The 17,062-nt window shown below is 38.9% G+C and overlaps 1 protein-coding gene across 1 annotated transcript; it reads left to right on the top strand.

Annotated features, from left to right (window-relative positions):
* Positions 1–998: 998 nt before the first annotated feature.
* Positions 999–8,622, top strand: PTGS2 (prostaglandin-endoperoxide synthase 2). The gene is given in 10 exon segments (NM_174445.2): positions 999–1,160; positions 2,215–2,331; positions 2,441–2,584; positions 3,269–3,412; positions 4,061–4,242; positions 4,842–4,925; positions 5,037–5,283; positions 5,568–5,854; positions 6,352–6,499; positions 6,649–8,622. Coding segments are annotated over 10 exon segments (1,815 nt in total). The 5' UTR covers positions 999–1,108; the 3' UTR covers positions 7,059–8,622.
* Positions 8,623–17,062: the final 8,440 nt, after the last annotated feature.

Here is a 17,062-nt window from a genome sequence, read left to right as displayed (position 1 = left end):
TCCGCTTCACTTGTTCATGGGAGGAGAGGTTACAGCGGTGACCCCTCAATCTCAGATTGACTATTTACAGGATAAGTGCTCAGGGTCAGTTTTGAGGGGAGGAATTTACCTTTATTTCCTCTCTCCAAGAAGCAACGTCGGGGTGGTGGCATGAAGAACAGTATTTTTTATGTTGAAAACAACTTAGCTAGAAAAAGAACCTACAGGTACGTATACACTGACTACTGCTATTACAGTTCATTCGGTCAAGTAAAAAAATAAAAAAATTAAAGTATTAATAAAAAATATTAAAGTATTAATAAAAAATTAAAAATTAATGGATGTGCGTACATCTACACGAGGTTAAGAGTAGTCACTGAAACCAGGACACATCTGAAATACATGACATGAGTAAAACATGTCAGCCTTTCTTGGCCCGATTCTCCCCAGTCTCTCCAGACTGTGACTTCCTCGGCCCCCAAAAGCCGAGGGACCAGACGTAGGGGGACGGGGGTGGGGGCGCGCGAGGGAATTCCCTGCGCTCCGGAACGTCCCAGCCCCCTGATCAATTCCGGGAGAGGAAGCAAGCCAGGAGGCCGCCCTCCCCACCCACGCCCTCACCCAGAAAATCTACCTCGGACCCCCTCTCGGAAGCCTCGGTCCCAACCGCGACAGAAGGAAAGGAATCTGGCGCGAAGCCCGGCGCCAGCGGCGGAGAAACCGGCCGAGGGGCGCTGGAAGGTCTGAACTGGAAGGGGGCGATCCTCTTTGCACCCACCGTAGGGAAGCCAAGCGCGACTCCCCAAGTTTCCGATTTTCTAGTTTGCGTAGCTAAAAAAAAAAGAAAGAAATCCTACCCCAACCCGGGTCTTGCGCAATTGTTTAAGTAGAAAGAGGGGGAAAAGTTTTGGAAGGGGGGAAGGAAAGGCGGAAAGAAACAGTCATGCCGTCACGTGGGCTATTTCACGCATAAAAGGAAGGTCCTCTCCGTTAGCTTCCAGTTGTCAAAGGACTCGCAGTGAACGTCAGAGGACGCCCCGGAACTCCGCACCGCGCCTCCTCCGGCCCCGCAGCTCCGATCCGCGCACCTCCACGCCTCCGCCGGCCCCGCGCCCCGCCCGCAGCCGAGATGCTCGCCCGGGCCCTGCTGCTCTGCGCTGCCGTGGCGCTCAGCGGTGCAGGTGAGTGAGTTCCTGGCGCCTGTGCCCGGGATTCCGCGGCTCCGTCCACCCGGGCTGAGTTTCTGCTCAGACTTCTCCCGGGAACTCCAGGTGTTATAAATACTCCCAGAATTCAGAGGCCGAGTCCGGACGGATAGCCCCGCTTTGCCCTCAGCTCTGATCTTCATGGGCCAGTTATTGCACCCATCTTTTCTCATCTGCTAAATAGGAACGGGGATACTAATTTGCAGGTTGTCACAAGAAGATCTGATCAATATATGTGAGGTGCTTTTGTATAGCACCTAACTGCTATTGAATGAAAATAATTGTATTATACAATTTCCCTAGTTAGTGCTTTCCCGTCCCAGGGAATACCAGATTGTTTTTTTAAGATAAACAGAATAGCTTAAAAGCAAGCTGTTTTTATTTTGCAAATTTCTTTATAGTTGGTTTTTGTCGTTTTTTTTAATGTAAATTAAGTCACGCCACCTTAATACTGTAAATCATTCAATGATCTCTCCTGACACGTAGAATAAAACCCAAATTCCCATAAAACCCGAAGGATCTGCCTTCACCTTTTCTGAATTTAGCTTCCAGCTCTCCCTCTCCTGCTGTCAGGCATGCCTCAGGGCCTTTGCACTTGTTTTCCTCTCAACTTAGAATGTTCTTCCTCCAGATCTTTATCCAGCTTTATGACAGAGAAGAAAGAAGTAGGAAAAAAAAAAAACCCCAAAGTTTGATTAAAATACTTGATCTATTCACTTTAGTTTTGAAAGTCCTACTTTGAGCCTCTTCTAAAGGCTAATTTGAGCATCTAAAGTTTCTAAGAAAAATTTAGCAACATGATTTCCCTGGTGGAATATTCTGTTACCTTTATTTAGAAAAGGAAGTTGGTATTTCTACATTATAACCATTCTGTGAGGCAAGTCGGGGGGGAAAAAAAAAGTTTTCCCATGACTACCTGTATATTTCTTGAATTTTTTATTGTGAAGTTGACTCATAGTAAGTAAAGCAATTAAATGCTTAAGATTGACACTGAAAAATTATTCATTCACTGTCTGTACTGTTTTTGTAGCAAATCCTTGCTGTTCCCATCCATGCCAGAATCGAGGTGTATGTATGAGTGTAGGATTTGACCAGTATAAATGTGACTGTACCCGAACAGGATTCTACGGTGAAAACTGTACCACACGTAAGTTTGTTGTTGAGTGCCCTCATTTGGAATGGGGTATATACAGTTATCATTTTACAGAATTGTGCTTATAATGTGTCCCGTTAATTTCTTTTTCTTCTCATTGCAGCCGAATTTCTGACAAGAATAAAATTACTCCTGAAACCCACTCCCAACACAGTGCACTACATACTTACCCACTTCAAAGGAGTCTGGAACATTGTCAATAAGATCTCCTTCCTGCGAAATATGATTATGAGATATGTGTTGACGTGTAAGTACACATCACTTTCTAGTGTTCTCAGCTGCCTCAAAGAGAAATGTACTTTACAAATTTTAGATTTTAAAACTTAATTCAAAACATGTTTAAATATACCATTTTAGTTTGCCTACTATCTTAATGGCCAAAAATATTGACATCTGAATCCCTTGAAGTTTCTAAAGTTCTGTCTCACAGGCAGAATTCTACTTAAAATACTGCATGCTTCTGCTGACCTTCACTGTTCTCCACAGTTTGTGAAAGATGCCTGGTCCAGTTGTTTATTGAATGGCCATGGGGCACAGAATTGCACCCATTAAAATAAATGAATAATTTGGATTGGGGTCGGCGAGAAAGTAACTTTTATTTCTAATGTGAGTGTCAAGCACAGACGTTTTGCTCATGGGCCTCTTGAACAATAAGTGGATGGTTATTTGAAAAAAATGAAAATGGCTAGACCAAAACATCTTCTGTAAAGAATATATACTTTATCAAAGATGCCTTTTAATGCATCATTCTTTCCTCTTTTTTGAGCACCAGTAGCAGGCTTTAAAGTATGATTGCTTTAAAATAGAGTATCTTTGTATTAATTAAATTAAATTTATTCTAGTGCCACTTTGTACATTATACAATAAAAATGAGCATTGATTTGCCTTGTGGATGGGAACAAATAACATTTTTTTTCCTCTAAAATTTCAGCGAGATCACATTTGATTGAGAGTCCACCAACTTATAATGTGCACTACAGCTATAAAAGCTGGGAAGCCTTTTCTAACCTGTCTTATTATACCAGAGCTCTTCCTCCTGTGCCTGATGACTGCCCAACACCCATGGGTGTGAAAGGTGAGTGAGAGGAGACAGAGTTATATTAACTGTAACTGGGATTGGATTGATACCTAGAAATTTTGATCCCAAACTATGATTATTTGTTAATAAAACCATTTTTTCCCTTCTTATGTATATCTCTGGATATTTTTTGAAATTGTGAGTCCATGTAAACTATTCCATGGAAGGAAATAGGCATTTTGGTATGAAAAAGTGAAAATGTTAGTCACTCAATTGTGTCTGATTCTTTGCGACCCCGTGGACTGTGGATAGCCAGGCTTCTATGTCCATGGAATTCTTCAGGCAAGAGTACTTGAGTAGGTTGCCATTCTTTTCTCTAGAGTATCTTCCTAACCTAGGTATCGAATCTGGGTCTTCTGCTTTGCAGGCAGATTCTTTATCATCTGAGCCACCAGGGAAGCCCAGACATTTTGGTATAATGTCATATGTTCTCAAATTCTTTCATTAAAACTGAATTGATACTAGTTAAAGTAGATTATTCAGTAAGAGGCTGTTCCCCTATATCTTAGAACTTCCATTAATATGATCCTGTTCAAAGTTGTATTTTTCCTGTAAGTGAAGAAGACCCTAGTAAATTGACAGTTCACTCTCCGCTTCCTTAAATATATAGATGGGTTCTTATTTTGGCTTTCTCATTTTTTATAGGGAGGAAAGAGCTTCCTGATTCAAAAGAAGTTGTGAAAAAAGTACTTCTAAGAAGAAAGTTCATTCCTGATCCCCAGGGCACAAATCTGATGTTTGCATTCTTTGCCCAGCACTTCACCCATCAATTTTTCAAGACAGATTTTGAACGAGGACCAGCTTTCACTAAGGGAAAGAACCATGGGGTGAGACAGAGTTAAATGAGAATTTGTAGCAAATCAAGTTCTATGTGTAAAAACCTTAATGGAGTTTCCATTTTATCTCACTGGTTGAATAAAAAAATACATAACACATACTTACATACGTATATACAGATTATTATTTGTAGTTTGACTCATATTTTTAGTTTAAAATATTGGATCTGCAAAAAAGTTGTCTTCAAAAAAATTTGTTACCTTGATTATGCTGCCTTAAATATTATAAGGTGAGATTTTTGCAGCATTATTATCTCTTGGGTTTCAGTGACATAGCTTCAATGAATAAGTATTTTATATCAAAACATTTTCTGCTGCTTTTTAAAAGAAATATCATATAATTAGAGTGAAAATTTCTTATACAGGTTCCATATGAGACACTAATAGGAGACATTTAGATTTATAAGCTATGGGGTTATTTTTAGTGGATAAGCAAGTTAATTTATTATTTTGTGGCTGTGAAAAAAAATGTGTTACTGAAAATTTTAAAGCAAACTACATCATCACATTATCTAGTAATAAATACATCCTAGGCATTTTACATAAGAACAACTTCAGTAGCAAATCAAAAATTTTCCATAATCTTCTAGGTGGACTTAAGTCACATTTATGGTGAATCTTTAGAGAGACAGCATAAGCTGCGCCTTTTCAAGGATGGAAAAATGAAATATCAGGTTTGTTCCATTTAAATATTAAGAATTCATTACCACTAACCACCCACCTATGTTCCAAATCTCTAATGATGAAAATTTGTTTCTTACTTCTTCTTACTGATACTTTTTTAGATGATTAATGGAGAGATGTATCCTCCCACAGTCAAAGATACTCAGGTCGAAATGATCTACCCGCCTCATGTTCCTGAACACTTGAAGTTTGCTGTGGGCCAGGAAGTCTTTGGTCTGGTGCCTGGTCTGATGATGTATGCCACCATTTGGCTACGGGAACACAACAGAGTGTGTGATGTGCTTAAACAAGAGCATCCAGAATGGGGCGATGAGCAGTTGTTCCAGACAAGCAGGCTAATCCTGATAGGTAAGCTAGAAGAGCAAATCACTTAAAGAAAATCCTCTTCCTCAAAGAAAACTAACTTGTTTCCTTTGCTTGGGAGGAATATAATTCTGGGGGAGTGTCATGCATGTACAATCACCTGCTCCATATTCATTCAGTCCTTCAGCTGGATTGCTCAGACACCTACCTCTCAATGGAGGAAAAGAAAATCTAGATAGGAATGCCAAATGACCAGTTGCATTTCAGTTGCTTGAACATTTGTGAGCAGAAAGAATTCATGTTTTCAATTTTTTATTTTGTGCCTGTAGGAGAAACTATTAAGATTGTGATTGAAGACTACGTACAGCACTTGAGTGGCTATCACTTCAAACTGAAGTTTGACCCAGAGCTGCTTTTCAACCAACAGTTCCAGTACCAGAACCGTATTGCTGCTGAGTTTAACACGCTCTACCACTGGCATCCCCTTCTGCCTGACGTCTTTCAGATTGATGGTCAGGAGTACAACTATCAGCAGTTTATCTATAACAACTCTGTCTTACTGGAACATGGTCTCACTCAGTTTGTTGAATCATTCACCAGGCAAAGGGCTGGCAGGGTAAGCATTATTAGTGAAAAATAAAATAAAACAAAGGACTGGTTGGTAACTAGAATGTCTGCTGCAGGAAAGATTTTTCTTAAACTTACTGAAAGATTAATTATTGCTAGTAATCTTTCCTTGAAATAAGAAGGCTGTGTAATATATATATTTAATATTATATGATCTTGATTATAATATAATTTTACCATTATAATCTAAATCATAGAAATAATCTATAAATATTCCAAACTTATAGTTTAGGTCTCCACTGGTAGCTTCAGTTTACCTACTTGGCACTCAAGGGATGTTTTTAAAATAGAAATCTTGGGAATTCCCTGGTGGTGCAGTGGTTAGAATTTCTTGCTCTCACTGCTGAGGGGCTGGGTTCAGTCCCTGGTCAGGGAACTAAAATCCCACAGGCCACTTAGCATGGCCAAAAAAAGAAAACAAAAAAAAATCTTACATATGCCTAAAACTCAATTAATGTGTTCTACAATTTAATTCATATTCCACAGGTCGCTGGCGGTAGGAATCTTCCAGTCGCAGTAGAGAAAGTATCAAAGGCTTCAATTGACCAGAGCAGAGAGATGAAATACCAGTCTTTTAATGAGTATCGCAAACGTTTTCTGCTGAAGCCCTATGAATCATTTGAGGAACTTACAGGTGGGAAACGGTTTCTAAACTCCTTCAAAGAGTCAAGGGGCAAATGGAAACAACAGAGAAATTGAAAGCAAATTGAGCGAAGGGGTAAAACTCCTCATTTTGTCAAAAGTTTGACATTGGTTGTATCTTTGTCCTTGTCACCCTCACAGGAGAGAAGGAAATGGCTGCAGAGTTAGAAGCGCTCTATGGAGACATAGATGCCATGGAGTTTTATCCCGCCCTTCTGGTAGAGAAGCCCCGTCCAGACGCCATCTTTGGGGAGACCATGGTAGAAGCTGGAGCACCATTCTCCCTGAAAGGACTTATGGGTAATCCTATATGCTCTCCCGAGTACTGGAAGCCTAGCACTTTCGGTGGAGAAGTAGGTTTTAAAATCATCAACACTGCCTCAATTCAGTCTCTCATCTGCAGTAACGTGAAAGGCTGTCCCTTTACCTCATTCAGTGTTCAAGATACGCACCTCACCAAAACGGTCACCATTAATGCAAGCTCTTCCCACTCTGGACTAGATGATATCAACCCCACAGTCCTACTAAAGGAACGTTCAACCGAACTGTAGAAGCCTAGCGATCATATTTATTTATTTATATGAACTGTTTCTTTTAACTTAATTATTTAATATTTATATGAAACTCCTTGTGTTACTTAACATCTTCTGTTAAGGAGAAAAAGGGGGTCATGCTTGTGAAGATTTTCATGTTGATTTTAAAGATGTCGAAGTTTCTTCAAGTTAAAGGGGAAAGCAGTTTTCATTCTTCTGTACAATCCAATGGGAAATGAGTATGACATTTTTTACTTGAATTTCAACTTATAATAAGAACAAAAGCTAAGTTTGAACATGTAAGTGCTGTTGCAAGATGACAAAATGCTGCACATTTCGACACTATCATATTTCCAGGGTGTCTCCTATGATGCCTGAGAAACAGCTGTCTACTCACTGGTCCTTTTCAGTCTCCTTTTAGCCATTTTCAGATCAGTTTACTTCGACTATTTTGTTTTCCTGGTTTTAAGGTCTGAGTGTGTTTTTTTGGACTCTGCCTGTACTTTCTTACCTGAACTTATGCAAGTTTTCAGGAAATCCTCAGCTCAAAACTACTACAAAAGGCCTTTACAAAAAGGTATACATTCATTTTAAGTGAAAGGCAAAGAACTTTACAAATAAACTATAACCTGATTAAGAGCCCAATACCTTAAAGCTCTAGGGGGTTCTCGACACCAAGAACGTATTCCTATTCTAATTAATGTCTTTCCTCATTTAAAAGCAAATAATTGCTGAATAGTTCCCAGGGAGACAATGCTTCTTTTCCACATCTCATTGTCAGTTGACATTTTCTGGTACTGTATATTAATTTATTGAGAGCTATTATGTCTTCTTAGGATGACTATTATAAACTGGGTTTAAGGCTACATGATGTTCTTTGTTGGCATTATGTCAGAATCAGTGTATCTTGTGGGATTACCTCTCCAAATTATTACTATAACATTAGTGTTTGGATTAAGATTTGTGAAAACATGTGAGGAATCCAACTCTGGTATACTGAGATGGAAAGTTGGAATTCGCCTTTAAGGCTTACCTACTCACCAGCCCACAGAGAACGTTGTCTCGTTACCCTGGATGTGCTGACACTGACAGTGTGTACGTTTTTGAAGGACTTGTGGATGTTTCATTAATTCATTCACCCCTAACTTCTGGAGAAACATTCTTTACAAAGCACTGTGGGTCTTAATATTTTTAAATCATGCACTGAAAATCAGTATTTATGTAAATAATTGAACAGGTATGCCTGTTAGGCAAAGGGAGAAAAATGAAATTTCATTAAAGAGAAATAACTCAGGGGAATTTTTAGGATTTTATGTTTAAATGATTTATGGTTAATAAAGAGTCAATAGTAGAAGAGCTTGTATTAAAAAAACTGTTACCTTCATTGATTTTTTTAAAAAACTGATTTGTTAAATATCTGAATGACTGAATCTGGGAATTTGGAATATATGAGTGTTTTGGTGCCTCAGACTATGGTTAAATTAATTTATGTAAACTGTAAGTGTTGAAACAAATAGCTGTTTATTTTTGTATTATTTAAAAATTGAAAACCTCTTCTAAAATAAATTTTGACTGTTTCTGTATATCTTTGTCATGAGATGATTTCTCTAAAGCATTATTCTCCTATCTCTTCCAAACCGGACTGGCCTTTAGTGACATTGTTCTGCCCTCCATCATATAGAGGTCTTAAGGTCACTATTATAATCTCTCATACATGGAAACACTGTATTAGAAATGGGTGCTTTGTCCTATAGAAGAGAGATAGCAACAAACTTATTTTCATTGCCTAATCTTCAGTTTAGTTCAGTTCAGTTGCTCAGTTGTGTCCGACTCTTTGCGATCCCATGTATCACAGCACGCCAGGCCTCCCTGTCCATCACCATCTCCCGGAGTTCACTCAGACTCACATCCATCGAGTCAGTGATGCCATCCAGCCATCTCATCCTCTGTCGTCCCCTTCTCCTCCTGCCTCCAATCCCTCCCAGCATCAGAGTCTTTTCCAATGAGTCAACTCTTCGCATGAGGTGGCCAAAGTACTGGAGTTTCAGCTTTAGCATCATTCCTTCCAAAGAAGTAGGGGAAAAAGTACACAAAAGGCAAAGAATAAGGCAAAGCTGCTAAGGAGGAACAGAATTTAAAAGAAAGTTGAAAGAAGGAGAGATTAAGTTCAGTTGGGTGAATCATTGATACCAGGTTCATTGGCTCTGTCATTTGCTACTCTTGACATCTTGGTAATTTCAATATCCACGTGGACTGCATGTTTAACATCCTGCCTGGGGTCTCTTATCTTCTATTTTAGTGTTGCCTTCTTCCATATTTCCTATGATCATACAGACTTTGATCTCATCATTAATTACTGTACCATTTCCAAAATCTTCATTTCAATCATCTTTTACTACCAACGCTTGCAGCTCCCATGTGTTAGTATTCATGCTCTAGCATCTATCTTCAGCTTCACTGAACCTATTGATTCACCAAACCTCATCACCTCCTATCTCCTCATTTCCTTCCTTATGCATCTAACTCAGATTCCATTGTCCATCTTGAGACGAATTCCCTCATTTCTTGGTCTACTCTTCATTGTATGTAACTGACACAACTTAAGTTCAGCCATAAACAGATTATTTGACTTCTCAGTAGCATTCAACACAAATGTCTATAGCATCTTTACTGTAAGATTTTTTTTTTTATTGGCTTCATGGTTTTATACTCTCCTCATCTTTCTCCCCTTCCATACAGAGTTACTATTGGGTTGTTTATTTTTAAAGCTCTTCATACATTGTGTGTTGTGTGTGTGTGTGCTCAGTCACTCAGTTGTGTCTGATTCTTTGCAACCCCATGGACTGTAGCCCTCCAGGCTCCTCTGTCCATGGGATTTCCCAGGAAACAATATTGGAGTGGGTTGCCATTTCCTCCTCCAAGGGACCTTCCTGACCAGGGGTTGAACCTGCATCTCCTGCATTGGCTGGCGGATTCTTTACCTCTGACCCACCTGGGAAACCCTCATTATCACTAGGAATTAAGGTGTCCTGATTCCTCTTTCTCTTCTTTATCTGTACTCTTCCAGGTTAATCCTGTCCAAGTTTATAAACTGAACCACTAACTAATCACTCTCAGATTTGTTTCTAGAACCAACCTCTGTCAATTAACAACTCAAATTCATATATTTAGTGGCTTGTTTTATATCTCTGCCCTTTCAGCACCACATACTCCAAATAATAATCATTCAATATTAAAGACACCACTATTGCCTGGTTTTCAAGCAAAAGCATCTCTTCCCTTCACACTCATAGCCAGTCCAGCAGCAAATCTTTTGTCTATATTCCTGCACACAAATCTTAAATCTGTCACTTTCCATCCAACTCCATGGCAATCAACCTTATCGATGTAATAATCTCTTAATTGGTGTTCTCTATTCTTGCCTCATTCCAAATCACTGTCATAGCAATGAGAGTGATCATTTTCAGACATAAATCATATCATGCCCCTTCGCTTGTTTGAAATCTTCTCAGTTCAGTTCAGTTCAGTCACTCAGTCATGTCTGACTCTGTGACCCCATGGACTGCAGCACGCCAGGCTTCCCTGTGCACCACCACCTCCCAGAGTTTACTCAAACTCATGTCCATTGAGTCAGTGATGCCATCCAACCATCTCATTCTCTGTCATCTCCTTCTCCTCCCGCCTTCAATCTTTCCCAGCATCAGGATCTTTTCCAATGAGTCAGCTATTCGCATCAGGTGGCCAAAGTATTAAAGTTTCACCTTCAGCATCAGTCCTTCCAATGAACACCCAGGACTGATTTCCTTTAGGATGGACTGGTTGGATCTCCTTGCAGTCCAAGGGACTCTCAAGAGCCTTCTCCAACACCACAGTTCAAAACATCAATTCTTTGGTGCTCAGCTTTCTTTATAGTCCAACTCTCACATCCATACATGACCACTGGAAAAACCATAGCTTTGATCAGACGGACCTTTGTTGGTAAAGTAATGTCTCTGCTTTATAATATTCTGTCTAGGTTGGTCATAGCTTTTCCTCCAAGGAAATCTGATGATTTCCTATTCCACAATGGATAGCTCTAAACTTATCTTATCCTATGAGACTTAGTGATCTATCCCTGCCTATTTCAGTCATGTCTACTACAATTTCCCACCCTCGTTCACTTTGGAAAATAGTTTAGAAGTCCCTTCTAAAACAACAACAACAAAAAATCATTTACAATATGTATTAGCTTTATATTTAAGCTGTTAACAAATTACCACAAACTTACTAGCTGAAAACAACACAAATTCATTACCTATGGTTTCAGAGTTCAGAAGTAAGAATAGGTCTTGTGAGTTAAAATCAAACTGTGAGCAGCACTGTGTTTCTTCTGGAAGCTCTAGGGAAGAATCTATTCCTCACCTTTCCCAGCTTCTAGGAGCCACTTCAATTCCTTGGCTCATGTCTCTTTATCTTCAAAGCCAGCAGGGTAGCATCTTCAAATATCTGTGACTCTGACCTTTTTGCCTCTTTCTCATTAAGGCCCTTTTGATTGTTTTGAGCCCATGAAGATAATCAAGGAAATTCTTCCCTCCTCAAAATCCTTAATATATTTGCATATACAAAGTCCCTTTTGCCGCATAAGGCAACATATTCACAGAGTCTAAGGATTGGGCCTGGACATCGTTGGAGGGCCATTATTTTTCCTACCATATCATGTAATCTAGCCAATGATCTCTTGGGTATTTTCACTAGAAAAATAAAAACCTATATTCGTGCAAAAATCTTTTCAACACAAAAATAGCTAAAAGCTGGAAATTATCCAAGTGTCCTTTAATACGTTAATGGTTAAATAAAATGTGACAAACTGGGGTGTGTCTATACCATGGCTGCTACTGCTGCTAAGTCGCTTCAGTCGTGTCTGACTCTGTGCGACCCCATAGACGGCAGCCCACCAGGCTCCCCCGTCCCTGGGATTCTCCAGGCAAGAACACTGGAGTGGGTTGCCATTTCCTTCGCCAATGCATGAAAGTGAAAAGTGAAAGTGAAGTTGCTCAGTTGTGTCCGACCCTCAGCGACCCCATGGACTGCAGCCTACCAGGCTTCTCTGCCCATGGGGTTTTCCAGGCAAGAGTACTGGAGTGGAGTGCCATTGCCTTCTCCAATCTATACCATGGAGTACTACACAAAACAAACAAATGAAATTATTGATGCACATAATAATTTGGATGGAACTCAAGGGAATTATGCTGCGTGTAAAAAGAACCAATCTTTAAAAGTTACTTATGGTATGAGTCTATTTATATAACATTTTTTAACTAACAAAAGTATAAGGATGGAGAATTGATTAGTTGTTACCAGATTAGGGATGGTGGGATGGGTAGCTATAGCTATAAAGAGGTAGCATGAAAGCTTTGTTCTGGGATAAATGAAACTCTCATAAATTACTGATGACAGTGTAAAAGATTATAGCCATTTTGGAAGCCACTCTGGCAGTTTATATAAAGTTAAACATACCCTATGTCCAGCAATTCTACCTCCAGCTACTTACCTAAGAAAAATGAATATATGTGTACATAGAAGACTTAAAGACTGTCCATGGCCACTCTTCCAAAAAATTGCAGAGGGTGGAAAGATCCCCAACTCATTTTACAAGGCCACCATCATCCTGATACCAAAAATAGACAAAGATACTACACACAAAAAAAATTACAGACCAATATCACTCTTGAACATAGATGCAAACATCCTCAGCAAAATTCTAGCAAACAGAATCCAACAACACATTAAAAGAATCATACACTAGGATCAAGTGGAGTTTATCCAAGAGATGCAAGAATTCTTCAATATATGCAAATCAATCAATGTGATACACCAAATTAACAAACTGAAAGGTAAAAACCATATGATCATCTCCATACATGCAGAGAAAGCTTTTGACAAAATTCAACACCCATTTATGATAAAAAAAAAAAAAAACTCTCCAGAAAATGGGCATATAAGGAACCTACTCAACATATTAAAGCCCATATATGACAAACCCACAGCAAACATTATTCTCAATGGTGAAAAACTGAAAGCATTTACTCTAAAATTAGGTACAAGACCAGGGTGCCCACTCTCACCGCTATTATTCAATATAGTTTTGGAAGTCCTAGCCATGACAATCAGAGAAGAAAAAGAAATAAAAGGAATCCAGATTGGAAAAGAAGTAAAACTCTCACTGTTTGTAGATGACATGATACTATTCATTAAAAAATCCTTAAGATGCCCCAGAAAATTACTAGAACTAATCCATGGATTAGTAAGGTTGCAGGATACAAAATTAATACGCAGAAATCCCTTGCATTCCTATACACAACCAATGAAAAATCAGAAAGAGAAATTAAGGCAACAATTCCATTCAACATTGTAACAAAAAGAATAAAGTACCTAGGAATAAATCTACCTAAAGAGACAAAAGACCTGTATGCAGAAAACTATGCATGCATGCGTGTTAAGTCACTTCAGTCGTGTGCGACTCTTTGCGACCCTATGGACTGTAGCCCGCCAGGCTCCTCTGTCTGTGGGATTCTCCAGGCAAGAATACTGGAATGCGTTCCCATTTCCTTCTCCAGGGGATCTTCCCGACCCAGGAATCAAACCCTGGTCTCCTGCATTGCAGACATATTCTTTACTGACTGAGCTATGAGGGAAGCCCTAAAGACAGTATGGTACTGGCACAAGAACAGAAATATAGATCAATGGAACAAGATAGAAAGCCTGAGATACACCCACACACCTATGGGCACCTTATCTTGGACAAAGCAGGCAAGAATATACAACCTTTTCAATAGCTGGTGGTGGGAAAACTGGACAGTTACATATAGAAGAATGAAATCAGAATACTTCCTAACACCATATACAAAAATAAACTCAAAATGGATTAAAGACAAATGTAAGGCCAGAAACTAAAAAAACTTGAAGAAAAGAGGCAGAACACTCTTTGACATAAATTGCAGCAAGATTCTCTTTGACTCACTTCCTAGAATAATGAAAATAAAAACAAAAATAAAAAAATGGGACCTAATGAAAAGTAAAGCTTTTTTATAGCAAAGGAAACTATAGACAAGATGAAAAGATAACCCTTAGAAGGGGAGAAAATAATTGCAAATAAAGCAATGATAAAGGGTTAATCTCCAACATATATAAGCAGCCCATACAGCTTAATTATCAGAAAAACAAACAACCCAATCAAAAAAATGGGCAAAAGACCTGAACAGACATTTCTCCAAAGAAGACATACAGATGGCCAATATACACAAGAAAAGATGCTCAACATCTCTCATTATTAGAGAAATGCAAATCAAAGCTAGGATGAGGTATCACCTCATACCAGTCAGAATAAAATCTGATAGATTTTATGATGATGACCATCATCATAAAATCTACAAACAATAAATTCAGGAGAGGATGTGGAGAAAATTTAAGTTGATAAAGCCACTATGGAAAACAGTATGGAGATTCTTTAAAAAAAAAACAAAAAAAAAAACTAGGAATAAATCTATCAGATGACCCAACAATCCTTCTACACCCTGAGAAAACCACAATTCAAAAATACACCTGTACCCCAATATTCGTCGCAGCACCATTTACAATAGCCAGTACCTGGAAGCAACCTAAATGTCCATCAACAGATGAATGTATTAAGAAGATGTGGTACATATATGCGAATGAGCATTACTCAGCCATGAAAAAGAACAACTGCTAAGTTGAACTGAGGTGGATGAACCTGAAGCCTGTTATACAGAGTGACAGATGTCAAAAGAGATAAACAAATATCATATATTAATTCATACATACATATGGAACCTTGAAAAATGGTACTGATTAATCTATTTATAGGGAAGGGATGGAGATGCAGACATAAAGAAGGGACTTGTGGACACAGTGGCAAAGGAGAGGGTGGGATAAGTTGAGAAAGTAGCGTTAACATATATGCACTGCCATGAGTAAAATAGCTAACTAGTGGGAAGCTGCTATATAACACAGGGAACCCAGCCTGGTGCTCTGTGACAACCTAGAGGACTGGGATGGGGAGGTGGGTGGGAGGAAGGCTCAAGAGGGAGGAGATATATATATATACATACACACACATAGTTATGACTGATTTGTGTTGTTGTATAGCAGAAACCAACACAACATTGTAAAGCAATTATCATCCAGTTAAACAGATTTTAAATAAAGAAATAGAACAGAAACATAAAGAAGTACTTAAGATATAATTTACAGCATGATGGCCATAGTTGCCATGCTGTATGATATATATGAAAGTTGTTAAGAAATGAATCCTAAGAATTCTCTTCAGGAAGCACCAGAGTCTGCTCTTCTGCACGGCAGTGGCAAAGAGTAAGTTTCAGATGGAAGCTTGGCCATGGTTTTGATTTCGATAGGGAAATTAAAATGAAGAAGAGAGCAGGCCTTTGACTGATTTCTGACCCTGCCTGGACTACATACCTGCCTGCAAACACACTAATTGTTACCAGAAAGTCAAGAGGCACTTTAGATAAGACAGCAAGTGGGTATTGGCTTTTCTTGAGCCGTTAGAGGCCTGGCCAGCACCCTGGGGTCCAGAAAATCTAGTGACTTTCATCCAGAAAATCCAGATGAAACAAATAGCTTTGTAAATGTTAAAGAAAAATCAGAGCTGCATTTTTGCATGCAAACTGATGATATCAGTTTGGAATTATAATCAGGAGCCCCAAAACTGAAATTTGAAGTCTCATCCATGGGGTGAATGCACAGCCTGGGACCTCTTCCCAACTGGGACTCCAGATTGCTGTTAACAAGGGACTTCTCACTGCTGCTTAAGTCTGGATGTTGCTCAGTCAAATCTGATGATGTATGTGCCACTATTTTTCTTTCTTCTTTCTATTTCTCTTCTTTTAATGACTGTATATTGAAATTAAGTCAGTCAATCCTTTATTAAATATTGAAATTGTTCAAAACAAAAATCTTTGTCGATCAAGAGACTTTTTTTAGAGATATGCTGCTGCTGCTGCTAAGTCGCTTCAGTCGTGTCCGACTCTGTGTGACCCCACAGACGGCAGCCCACCAGACTCCCCCGTCCCTGGGATTCTCCAGGCAAGAACACTGGAGTGGGTTGCCATTTCCTTCTCCAATGCATGAAAGTGAAAAGTGAAAGTGAAGTCGCTCAGTCATGCCCAACCCTCAGCGACCCCATGGACTGCAGCTTACCAGGCTCCTTTGCCCATGTGATTTTCCAGGCAGGAGTACTGGAGTGGAGTGCCATTGCCTTCTCCGTTTAGGGATATGAAGAAATAGCTAACAAGGAATGTCAATGAAATGCAAATCTCATATATTTGAATGCAGTTACTATCATATCTTTCAGTTTTCTTCTTATCAGGAGAATACTGATACCCTTCTCTCCCTCTCTCCTTATTTAAATGTAACTGTGTTGGATCCATTTGACTTCTCTCACACAACTTAACAAAAGAACAAATTAAAACACACATTCACACATGATTAAGTCCTCAGAATCTGCCTTCTTCTATAAGGCTCATCAGCTCCATCACTCAAGGTAGGATGCTACCTAATTTTTCTATTTCTCCTGCTAAAAACATGTGGACTAATCTTTATATTCTTAGATGTACAACACACTGTGATTATGTGATTTTGATTGAATTTGTTGATTTTCCACTTATGTAGACTATTTTTCTATGTGAATGAGAGCTCCTAGCCACTCTGTTTGGATACAGAGTTTACCATGTGAGAGCTTAAGTAAAGATTCGGAATGGGCCATCTTATTCCTTATAAATGGAAATGTTCCTGGCATCTCATAACCAATTACTGCATATAGAATTAAATACATATCACTTTCATGAAAGTAGCTTATTTAATAATCACAATAAAAATAATGAAAAATAAAAGCAAATCAATGAGGAATGAAAATAATTGTAATAAACTTTATGTGCTAAAGCTAGCATACTTTAATCACAAGAAAGCATTTGAAGATCTCAGTGAAAAGCAATTTTTTTTCTTTA

Source organism: Bos taurus, chromosome 16 (assembly GCF_002263795.3).
Source record: "Bos taurus isolate L1 Dominette 01449 registration number 42190680 breed Hereford chromosome 16, ARS-UCD2.0, whole genome shotgun sequence".
In the NCBI taxonomy this organism is placed as follows: domain Eukaryota; kingdom Metazoa; phylum Chordata; class Mammalia; order Artiodactyla; family Bovidae; genus Bos; species Bos taurus.
This window is presented reverse-complemented; position numbering and strand designations above follow the sequence as displayed.